Source organism: Pipra filicauda, unplaced genomic scaffold (genome assembly GCF_003945595.2).
Source record: "Pipra filicauda isolate LSUMZ 115617 unplaced genomic scaffold, ASM394559v2 scaffold211_size2331000_pilon, whole genome shotgun sequence".
NCBI classification, from domain to species: domain Eukaryota; kingdom Metazoa; phylum Chordata; class Aves; order Passeriformes; family Pipridae; genus Pipra; species Pipra filicauda.
The window spans coordinates 2,116,156-2,128,639 of NW_024104323.1; the positions used below are offsets into that span (position 1 = coordinate 2,116,156).

A 12,484-nucleotide genomic window follows, 5' to 3' on the forward strand; every position below is an offset into this window, starting at 1 on the left:
TTATGGATTATTCATGGAGCTCTATCAGCTTTGATTGTTCAGGTATGGAACACATATGATGTGCATCACTCCTCCACAGGCCATAGCATGAACATTCAGAAAGGTGCCTGGAAATACTCAACTGCATGTCTGGCCTATGCTCATATTTTCTACATTAGTCCCCACTATCCTGTAGCTCTGCTCAGCTGGCCCAAAATCAGATCTAATGCACAGCAAAAAAAGGAAGAGCATTCAATGCACACCTGTAATGCAAGATTTCCAAATCCTGCTTGCAGGGTGGTTTTCTGAAACACAAGACAGGTCATTCAGCACCAATTTTTCTGGTCACACCACAGATTGTGGTGCAGGGTTGGTTGGTTTGGGCGTGTAAAGGGTGTGACCTTCAGCTGCAGCATCTCCTGCACACGGAGCCCCCTTTAAGGTTTTTCTTTCATCTCTGGTGTCTAATAAAGTCTTAAATACAACCTGACTTACCAAGGCTCACCCCAGCTGTGTCACAGCCAGAGCACACTGTGGGAAGGACGGACACAGAGACACTCCTGACACACAGTCAGCAGCTACTGCCTGCACAGCACTGGCTCTCCTGCTGCATTATCAGTAAAAGCTTCCTGCTTTACACAGATTTAAACTCAGTGTTGTCCCTTTAACATCTCCAACTGGCAATCTGGAACAGCAGCTGGAATTACAGCGTGTTTAATCCTTCAGGGTATATTCTCTCCATGATGCACACGACTAAAATGTGTGCACTGAGGGACAAATGTCCAGTAGCTTTAGGTGACTGCAGCTTTGCAAACTTCCCTTCAAGATTTGATTTTAAAAAAATGAACCAGAGAAGAATATCTCAGGAGAATTCTGAGTTGAGATAACCTGCCATATTGAAATATACCTTTTTTTTTTTAATTTATCCAAGGAATGGTTATAAAAACAACCATCCAAGTCAAAATAGCATTGCAAAATTTCCTTATTGGTAACAGCATTAGTTTTGTAAGGAAATCTAAAACCCATGACATACTTCTTAAAGGCAGATTTTTGAAAATTACCCGATTGTCATAAGCACAACCCCAGTTTTACAGACGTGAAAATCATGATTTTAAAAAAAAAAAAGGGTACATAAATTTCTTATTAAATGCAACAGCAGAGTTGTCACCAAGGGGGGGGAGAAGGAAGGAAGCCATCAAGAATGGCAGGAGGATAATGGGAGATGATAAACATGTACTTGAAATCTTTTGCTAGGAAGAAGAAGTGATGAGTCAGATAAGCAGAGGCGCCACATGGGTTCTATCTCCAAGCAACAGGCAATGAAACCTCCAGATAAGCATCTTCATAAAGTGCAACGGGCTCAAATCACAGGTCAGAGCTGAAGAATCACTTCCTGGGTCAGCTCAGGCAGGAAAAATTTATGACCTACTTAAAAAAAAAATCCTTCAAACCTAGAAATGTATTTTCCATAAAGAACATCAGCCACTCGGGGCACGCCCTGGGAACAGCAGGAAATGGGAATAATTGCAGCACCAAAATGCAATGGTGTGCATGAGCACTGTTTAAATAAAACCTTCACATCCAGAGCTGAGCTCAGTGTCATTTTCTGCACATCTCAGAGATGGGAAGAGAAAAAAATGAGCATAAAATACTCTACTTTGTTGGGCCCTGGTACAAGAACATCTCAAAGTCTCAGAACACAGTGTATGGTTTTTCCTTGTGTCTCCTTTACTCTGTAGCAGAATTCACAGCCCTGCACCATCACACATAATCTAAAATTTGCACTAATTTCTGCATGGGAAAGGACAGGGCTCAGGCAATACAAAAACTGATAATAGATGGTGAAGCCCCTGAATCAAAAGTCAATTCAAATCCAACCTGTCTGGCAGTGAAGTAAATAAATCCCTGCCATCAGCATGTCCCTTACAAACCCCATGTATTGTTTATAAGAAACTTATGAGGTGCTACAACAAAACTGAGTCACTGCTGTACAGTAAATATATCTTCAGCATCCTAAAAACTTATACAATGGACTGTGGCAACTGTAATATGGACACACATGTTAAAGGCATTAAAAATGGAGCTTCATCACCTTCACATGGGCCAGTTCATATTAAAGCTCCATCCACACCTCAGGAAAAGTTGTTTAGCATGGAAGAGCTACAAGTCCTATGTGTTCATTGCTTCTACTGGAGGTGGAATAACAGTTTCAGAATGGTCATGTTTCAGAATTATTACACATCCCTGTCACAGGTAAAGGCACTGCCCCTACACAAGAGGGAAAATTCCCCACCCTGATAATCCTGATATCTCTTTCTGTACCAGCTGATAGGGAGGAACAGCTCTGCCATTAATCACTCTGAATCTCCAGTGTCACACACACAGACAGAAGCACTCCTGTGATTCAAACTTGTAACCTTTCAGGGCTAACAGGTATAGATGAACCAGTCCAAAAAAAAAAAATCATAATGGTTGCATCGATGTTCTCTTCTGTATCAAACAATTATTTTCAAAATTACTCTGTCTTGTAGTAAAAGAAACAAAATTCCCCTTAAACAACCAGCATCAGATGTTTGTCTAAGCTCAATGTGAATTAATTTAACGACTTTTAAATATTTGAAAATGGAATTTCTAATGACAATTCTCAATATCCAAAGTAAACGTGGTTATTATCGAACTCAGTTATAAACACATATAAGAAATACCCTGCAATACCCAAATAAATTCATTTGGCAAACAATGGAGTGTCTTGGACTCAGCATTTATATCAATAGCAGAGTCTGAAACAGGAGCTTTTATTTTAACTCTCTTTAAACCACCCTTCAGAACCCTGTTTCTGTATGTGTTACAGTCTCTCTTTACAGTTTAACCTCAATCCAATCAGCAGCCTCCAGGGATTTTCAAATCGCTAAAGATTAAAATCCTCTCTGACTTGACTGTTTGACTAATGCTGTGTGTTTAATAATTCTACTTGTGAGAGATTTTATTTGACAAAATCCTGCTGTGTGGACCCTCAGACGCTGCACAGCTGCACTGGAATATAAAGCTCTGCTGCCCTTGTTTCTTTAGACAGGCTACACCCCACCACTGAGGGGAAAAAGAGAACTTTATAGTACATATATTACTCTGTTGATATTAACATAACCACTGTGGTATTAAATTTACACACCCCTTCGGAGCAGAGTAGTGAAAATGTGCCTATTACACAAACATCAGATAAACTCTCCTGTTGTCCTGACTGTTCACAGAAATCAATTACATTTATGATTACATTTCAATGAAAGCTTTTATAAATGAGATGGAACTGTAATATTCTCTGCTTCGGGCATTCATTAATAAAAGCAGTTCAGTGTTAGTATTTGTAAATGTTCTGCTTTTTAGTTTAGGCAGATTTTAGCATTCTAGAGCTCGTGTTAAACCTCACGTAAACAGTGTGTCCAGATCTTACCACAATGCTGGTAAAAAAACAACCAAACCAACAAGTCCTCATGATGGCAGCACTCAGTGAGTATTTGTATAACAGCACTTACCCCGGTGTGCAGCTGAAAACCACGATACCCCCCAAGCCTGTGGCAATGGTTAGTGAACATTTACCAGAGGAAAAAACCAGCAGGTTGATGAACATGGACTGAAAATCACAATACCCCTCAAGTCTGTGGCAATGGTTAGTGAACATTTACCAGAGGGAAAAAACCAGCAGTTAATGAACACCATAGAAAACCAGAAATGAAGGTGTTCCTACCTGAAGTAGCATCGATGACTGTGGAGACCCCTCTGCGGTCGGCCGCGGGCCGCGGTGACCCCGGCATGCTGACGGGCTCCGAGCGCACCGGCTGGATCCTGCGGGACACACACGGTCACCTCGGGGCACAGCCAGGCCTGAGCCCAGCCCTCAACCAGCTGGAACCATCAACCATCGACTGGTTGTTTCAAAATGTGTTTGAAGCTGTCCAAAACTTTGGTTTCCCTTCTCCCAAGATCTGGAGAACCCATCTGGAGATGGATTGAGACTCACACAAAGGGAGTGTTCCCGATGGGAGCTCTCAGGGAGCCTCAAATGGAAGTGCTCACCCCACCCAAGCTGCTTAAAAAGCCTCCAGCACCTCCTCAACAGCAGGTGTTGTCACTTTAGGAGAAATGACTGTTTGTAACTGCCCACTCCTTTAGTAACATAGATCCACAGGAGTATTTCTGGAGACTTACACAAAGGGAGTATTCCCAAGGCATGGCTCAGATGGGAGCTCTCAGGGAGCCTCAAAGGGAAAAGCTCACCCTACCCAAACAGGTTAAAAAGCCTCCTTCCCCTTCTGAACAGCAGCATTTTTTTTTGGTAATTTTAGGAAAAAAAAGACTCATTTATAGTTGTTCATTCCTTTTGTAACACAGATCCATAGTAGTATTTTTTGAGACTTACACAAAGGGAGTATTCCCAAGGCATGGCTCAGATGGGAGCTCTCAGGGAGCCTCAAAGGGAAAAGCTCCCCCCACCCAAACTGCTTAAAAAGCCTCCATCACCTCCTCAACAGCAGGTGTTGTCACTTTAGGAGAAAAGACTCATTTGTAATTGCCCACCCCTTTTGTAACACAGATCCACATGAGTATTTTTTATTTCAGTTTTCTTTCTTCATACACACACAGATATACAATAAAAAATAATATGTTTGACAGCCATATCCTTACTCATGGCAATAATTACAAACAAGGAGAAATCACACATTTCGAACCCATGGATTTCCAGTCCAAGGACAGTCTGCCCAGTTTTAATGGGATTAGTCATAATATCCATCTCTCTTATTTTACTGCTAAGAGTTTCAGACAGAGTCCCAAACCATCCAAGTCCCTACCACAGAACTCTGGACTCCAAGTCACATGAGGAGTCAGAAGCATGGAAACTTGTTAGATCTGGAGTTCCTGGACACAAACACATGGTGCATAAAGCTCTTCTACAAACCACCAGTAAATACAAACCCACAGTTGCCTTCACTCTCCTTCCTTCCCTTCCCTAGGCCCAGCCCTTGCCCCCAGTTCCAAATCAGCCAATGTCCAAAACCAGATGAATCAAACACATGAAAAAGAATTACAGGGAAGGGACCAAAGGAAGGGGAAAAAAACCAAAAACCAGGGAGCAGGAAAACATTCCAGAAGTTCACTTACTATTCCAACACACTGACCGCTGATAGTCAGTGTCTAAATCCAGGGCACAAAGCTCCCACTCACAGCTGAGAAAATGGATTTATTAGAGGATGCTGAGCAAGGCCACCAGGCTTTGTCCTGTCTTTCCCTGTCGTGTGCCCAAGAAGGGGCAGCAAAAGGAACCTGAGCTGCTTGGCCTGCGTGGGTTTTTACTGTGGGTGAGTCACGCGCTCTTCTGAGACTTTCATCTGGCCAAGCCTGGTGAAAGCTGTGACACATCCTGCACAGATGGCCCCGTTTAAGCAGGAGGCGAGTTATTCACACAGCAAATGTGAAGCAGCTTGGAAAGGGGCTGTGTTTTTACCTGAGACTGTTGAGATCGAGATCGTCCGTGTCGAAGTCCAGCAGCGGCTGGGGGGTGTCGCTGGGGCCGTGCGACTGCAGCACCGACGAGCTGGAGGAGATGACGGTGGTTTGGCCCGAGGGGTGGATTGTTTTGAACTGGAACTGGGGGCCCATCCACAGGCGTCGGTGGGGCCCCGTGTGAGTCACTATTTCGACCTGTGGGAAGGGAGTGTGGGAAATGATTAATGCAATGAGTGGTTCCCTCCGAATGCCGAGCGCCCGGAGCCCGGCCATGTTCAAGGGAAAAGGATGTTCGGAGCCGTCCATCTGGAGGAGGGTCTAACAAGGGAAAGTTTGGAATGTCTTTGCTAGAGAAAAGATGTGTTAGCCAAAGCCAAGAGCTTCTGGCAGAGCCTTGAAAGTCCATGAACCTCCAGCCTGAGGACACTGAACCCCAGTTCTTAAATTGTTCTGAAGACTGACGCTCCATCCTGGCCATCCCCTCACCTGCTCCTGCTCATTCCTCCCCTTGCCAGGATGAAATATGTGCTCTAACTCGAACACAATGAAACTGCCCTTGTGGTGTAACCAACAGGGGAACACAGTCCTGCCTAAATCTGCATGGAGCAGCCAGAGAAAATCCCATCCTGACCAGGGCAAGGGATGCTCTTTTGGGAATCTCATTGCAGCTGCTTTGTGGAAGTTCACACCTTTAACAGCGCTGCTTCCCACGGACACAGCGAGAGCTGGATTTCAAATCCAAGCTCATAATTCCTGTTGGCACATGTGAGGAGATGGTTGGCAGGGAGCATCTTGCTGGGAAGCACAAGGTTTGTAACTGAGAGCGATGGGAAGGGCCCTGGGATGAGCCCGGGTCGTGCTGTCACCACGTAACACAAACAAGGGTGTGCAACAGAAGGGCAGCCACACACAAATATACTCATTTAACCAAAACTCTGACAATTAAACCAGAGGTGGGGTGCGTGTGTGCAGTGAACAACTGCCCAAAATTATAGAATAGGCATACTTGGGATATTTACTGCACGTACACGCAGAGAGACAAAAGCTTCACAGCTCTGAGGCTGCTTCCAAAAGGCACAGAGAATTCCTGTGGTGTGTCTAACAATAACTTCAAATATTCAAGTTTTCCTCTGGGTGCTTGCTCCCTGTGAAAGTCTGGATGGGGACTTTGGAAAAATAAGTTGTTTCAGTAAATGAAGCATCCAAAATATTTTAAAAATGTCTTTTCACACTGATAACTTTAAACGTGATGAGCAGCAATTCTGATAAAGTATTAAATAAGGCAACTGTAGAACTGCAAACAACCATGAAAATTTAAGATGGTAACTAGAAAATTAGGCCTTGTAATTAAATAGGTAAACAAGGCATAGAACTTCTGTAATTACAGAATAGAATCATTAAAGCTGGAAAGATTGTACAACACCAAAAATCAAAAAGAGCTTTTAAAAATCAGAAAAGGGGAATATGAAATAAAAATATTAAGCTCTGGCAAACTCACACTTTCAAGACAAAAAAAAGACTATTAAATTCCTATCAATTCTGCTAAAATAACAAACAGCAGAAATATAACTCAATGAGGGAATTCAGGAAAATAGATTTTGTGTACACATGGCATAGATGTCCACCAGCAGTGATTGTCAAGCTTTAAGAGGCAGTTTGGAACGCTGGGTGCTGGTGAAAGACAACAACCCCCCAGCCTGGGCAGCGCTGTTTCCATCCCTGCACTTCTCTCAGCCTAACTCAGCTTGGCTGCAGCCGTTTCTGAGGCAAGTGGCTTTTATGTAGCAGTGTAAATTAGGCCACAGATAAAGTAATCTGTATATTTTAAGCTTGAAACCATCAGTGTCACAGAGCCGAGAGGTAAACAGATGCCTTTGCAATTTTACTGAGGCTACGGCCAGATGTTCCTATTCACTCTCCTGTTGTGTGCAGGACAAACATATTGTATCTACTTCCCACTGACAGCACACATTACCCACTGTTCTAATTGAAAAGTTGAAGTGAAGGGCGGTGTTTTTTCGCTGCATGCTGTTACTGTTGATAACAACACTTTCATTTTGAAAAGCACACTTGCACTTTGGGCTTAATCTGAAGTGGCTTTGCTCGGGGAGCGGCAGCGCCTTCGTGCTCCGAGGGCTATCACCACCCCTTCACTCAGCAAAAATTAAACATTCTGGAAGCATCCTTGGAATTATCTGCCTTCTGTGACATCAACTGGGAATTTTTTATTTTTTTTTTTTTGCCTTGTAAATATATTTGCTCTTTCAGAGGATGGGTGTGATGAAGTTCAAGAGGTCTTAAGTTCCGTTGACACCTTTTATCGTCCAAGAATTAGTAATAAACAGACACCCATAAGGTAGATTTACCTTAATCTCTTTTTCCTGTGGTTTTCTGCTATACCACAAAGTCACCAGAAGAGTAAAATAACTCTCCAAAAAGTACTGGAGAGGTGGAAAACTACAGTTGAGATCTTGCCCCAGTGAGCTCAGGGATAGAAGTCCTGCTGACTGCCCCGACTGAGTTGTTCCACCACCTTTGTGCTGTGAGAAATTAGACCCAGCACACACAAATGAGATGTCTCAATGTGCAGCCACAGCTGGAACCCAGGCCAGGGAAGTGGATTCCCATGGCAGGATTCCCCAGTGAATGTGCTCCTGGACAGGTGGAAGCCTAACCTCTCATTTTAGGAGAAAGCCGTGTATGATTTATTCACCAGCGGGAGAAGCAAATCCCATCCATGAATATTTCATATTTATGCCATACACCCCAGCAACACATTTAATGCATCACTCCCATAACAACATTGTTCTTAAACCAAAGGAAACCCACCTAATTTGTCAGGATGAATTCCATGGATCAGGTACCTTGTAATTGCTTTGGCAAATCCAGAGAATTTGTAAATGTTATTTATTTATTTAGCTCTAACATTTATTTCTAACAGAAACTAATTCTCAGTGTATTATTCATGACCTACATTCTTAAACGGAACTTCTGTTTTGAGCCAAATGGTCAAGTATTTACTGAGTTCTTAAAGAGGAGCTTCATTGACTGAGACAAAGCAAGAATGGATAAAAACACAAAGATTTGACCTCATATAAAAATATTCCACCAAGCAGGATGATTTCAAAGCAATACAGTGTTTATATCTAGCTATAACTCACAGGAATTATCAGCAGGAAATGCAGATAACCAGAAAAGGAAGGAAGTAAACCATTTTTATGGTAAAATGCAGCACAGTCACCACCCAAAAGTCATTTTGCCAAGCCAACCTCCTTTATCCACGTCTGTCAGCAGAAAGAGGGAGAGGGGTAACTTGCTGCTGCCAACTGAAACTTCCCACTTCATCCTGAGCTTCCCAAAGATGTGATTGTGTCAGTAATGATGGGGCTTTGTCTGTTTTTATCTAATTTGTTTAAAATGTAGAGGCCACCAAACTCACACCACGTTAAACCGGGAGCGAACGAGTTTCACCCACAGCAACACCCCTGGTCGTTGGAAGCTTACTTCCCATTTGGAGGGAAGGTGCTAAATTTACTTCCAGTGGCTAATATTCCTGTTTTCCTGAACTGGAACACCCCAGAAATGTACCTGGGACAGCCACTCCTCATCCTCCTGCCCGCTGTGGTCGGAGGCCAAGCTGTCGTACGACTCGTGCCGGGTGATGGGCCCAGGGCTCCCCGGTGGCACCACTGAAAAAGAGCCAAAACAAAATGAAAAATCAGATCCGCTGTTAAATGAATAAAAATCAGATCCACTGTCAAATGAATAATATAATAACTTTTTCAGTAAGTTATTGGTACAGCAATTTTCCTAAAATCTGCGACAACAGATTTCCTAGAAGCGCAGAAAGAGCTCAAATGTTGACATCAAAAGGGATGACAAGATTCCTGTTCTTTAACTTGGATGCATCCATAGAGCCATTGGGAAAACCCATTGGCTCTTCTCCTTTTAACCTTAAGTTCTTAAAATACTGAAGTATTTTTACAGTCACACAATTTTAAAATCACTCAAAGTTTTGAAAATTATTTTTTGCAAATTAATTTTTCAAAACTGTGTTATTGCAGGGTCGACCTTTCTGTGTCAGGTTTCCAACCACCACAAATGTTTCCAGCCATGCTGTAAACCCCCCAAAAACTGGAGTTTTAATGGCAAAGCATAAATACCCATAAATACAGAGCGGCGCCTCTGTGAACAGCACAGGGGCTGCAGAAATCCATGGAATAAAGGGAATCTCATCCTGCTTGTGTGAGTGGGTGTCTCAAGCTATGGAGCCATGAGATACCATGCACTGGATATTGGGAAGGAATTCTTGGCTGTCAGGGTGGGGAGGCCCTGGCACAGGTTGCCCAGAGAAGCTGTGGCTGCCCCATCCCTGCAAGTGTCCAAGGAGCAACCTGGGATAGTAGGAGGTGTCCCTGCCCATGGCAGGGGGTGGAATAGATGATCTTTAAGGTCCCTTCCAACCCAAACCATTCTATGCTTCCATGATCTGCCCCACTCCCTGCACACACCCCTCCACAGCCCCTGGTTCAGCAGTGTCTCTTCACCAGTTTTCAGACAATATAAAAACTGCCTTCAACTGCTCCATTGCAGCCATGTCAGACCTAAGTCAACAACTTTGGGATGTGTCTGTCTAGTCCACACCAAACTCCTTTCAAGAGAACACTCCCCCCGTTCCTGGGTCACAAACACCTGAGGATTCCCAGGAAAATCTGAATATGAAACCACAGTGCCCAACCTTAAAGCTCTATATTTGAAACCACAGAAACAAACCCTTATTTTGACACATTTTGCTGTTGTCCTGATGTTCCCCACATCCCCTGGCTCCCTCCACTAAATCCTCCTGCCTGTTCCAGAGGGCACAGCTGATCAACTGCAGGCTTTCCTGTTATTGAACTCCCTGACAGGCTCTTCGTGGCTCCAGCAGATGGTTTTGCTTTCAAACCAACGGGAACTTTATGGACTGTTCTGAATTTTTTTTGTTCTTTCTATCCCAGGGGCAACTACTAGAGCTGTCAAGATTAGGGAAGCTGCAAAAACACAGCCCAGGGAGCAGCATCCCCCCTGCTCGCTCACCGGATTTCTCCCTCGTGGAATGACTTCTATGTTTTCCTGGAGCTCCGAGACAGCTTTACAGTAAGGAAGAAATTATAAAAAAAAAAATAAAAAATTAAAAAGCTGAAAAAAACGATCAGTTTGGATGCTGTGCTGCAAGGCTCTTCCTGAGGAATCACAGCTTTGCACAGGTCTTGTGCCTCCCTGCAGCTCCCGAGCGCGGCGTTAACTCTTTCCACCCAAAAAGTGACGACATGCTGAATTCCACGGAAAAGCTCTGCCTCAGAGTTCACCAGCAGGGCAGCACTGATAAAGCCTCAGCTGGGGTCAGCCCTCTGTAATTTATTTGCCTATTTAATAAACCAGTGTTTCTGTCCCACACCTATCACAAAAGCAGCGTTTAGAGGGGCAGGTTTGGATCCGTATCTGGGATCCGTAATGCTGCTCCCGGTCTCCACTCCCACCATTCCCAGTGTGCTGGGAGATAGGACTTTCTAAGACAAGTGATCCTTGCTGGAGATTTGCCATCCCTGTGCTGCTTATTCCACATATACATATGGTCATTTTTTTTTTCAAGTTTAAAATGCCCTTGAAGTTACAGGAACAAGCACGGTCTGAAAATGCAAACCCCATTTTCCCCCCTCATTTCTGGGTCACGCACCTCTCACATCAGTATCAAGTTCCAAGATGAGATTAATTTAAGCCCAGAGGGACATTTCCAGGAATTTGAGCTCAAAAGTAATCTTTTATCTTCCAGCTTAATTCTTTGAAAATCTGAATTCACACTGGAAATTACGGCAGCCTCTCCCCCATCAGTGGGGCTTTTCTTATGCTGCAGCAAAGAATTGTTTCAATTTCCCAAGAATTTCACTATCAGACAGGATATAAAATAATTAAATTAAATTATTCCGAAGCTTTGCAGCAAGCAGTGTTTCTTCTGGCACTCCTGGAATTCCTCTTTCATTGGAATAAGGCACAAATGGAGCACACACAGACCAGGAGCAAGCAAACCTTTGCTGCACAGAGGTATTTTACTGGCAATTGCAGGTGGTTTGCACCTTCCTCAAATAATCAATTCAATGCCTTGTGTCAGAGCTATGCCAATTTTTAACCTTTTCTGTTTTTACACCAACATCTGGAACAAACATATATCAAATATCAGAATGCAACTGAGTTTGTTTAATTGAGAAATACACAAATGGGAAGTGAAAAAGTACAAAGAAAACGAGTGTTTATTAAAAATCTAAGGTGAGAATTAGAACATACAACTTCTGTCCACGCAGTATGACAGGACATGAGTTTCTAAAGTCTGCTTGTAAAGGGCAATAAATCTAAAAATAAGCACTCAAAGGCACTTCTGAAAAACTCCACCAGTACCTGCAGCAAAAAATCAGGGTTTGGCCATAAATATTTGGCAAGGGGCAAAAATCAGCTCTGAGCTGCCCAAAAGGAAGAGTAGCACTTTTAAGCTCTGTCCTCCTTCAAGTGAAAAGTGATGCAGATCAACTCTAAATGTGGAATATATTCCTGCCCCTCCACCCTGAGCAGCTCTGCTGAGCCACTCCACATTTAAGCAAAGGGGCTGAAAGAAACCACATTACAAATGAAGTTATTTGTGTGATAATTGTCAGTGCCAGGAAAGCTGCACAGAAGGGACTGTGGGGCCACAGATTTCAACACAAGCCAAAGCAAAGGCTGAAATACAGCAGAGCTGATATTTCCCTGGAATTCTCTGGATGTGATTCACACACTTTCATGATTTAGTATGAAAAAAAACCAACACCATTGTTTCAAAACTTCCCCGTGACATTTAGTGACAAGTAAAGAAAACAAACAATTTGTATTAATCTCAAATAATTTGCATAGACATTTCTGACACGTGAGCAGCACCCAGAGAAATACTCACGTTTGAGGAATATTGGAATTAACATGCAGCGGGTTTGTTCATAGA

General features: G+C 43.2%; 1 protein-coding gene across 9 annotated transcripts in view; it reads right to left on the bottom strand.

Moving 5' to 3' along the window:
- BCAS3 (BCAS3 microtubule associated cell migration factor) overlaps positions 1 to 12,484 on the bottom strand; it is a 317,385-nt gene that overhangs the window by 176,049 nt on the left and 128,852 nt on the right. For all 9 annotated transcript variants that reach the window (XR_005563467.1, XM_039381061.1, XM_039381059.1 and 6 more), the window contains 3 exons: positions 9,067 to 9,167; positions 5,477 to 5,673; positions 3,722 to 3,819 (listed from right to left, as the gene is read on the bottom strand). Coding sequence is in view for 8 of the 9 variants with exons in the window: in XM_039381061.1 (XP_039236995.1) it covers positions 3,722 to 3,819; positions 5,477 to 5,673; positions 9,067 to 9,167 (396 nt within the window). In the remaining variant the exon portion in view is untranslated. The remainder of the gene's footprint in view (positions 1 to 3,721; positions 3,820 to 5,476; positions 5,674 to 9,066; positions 9,168 to 12,484) is intronic.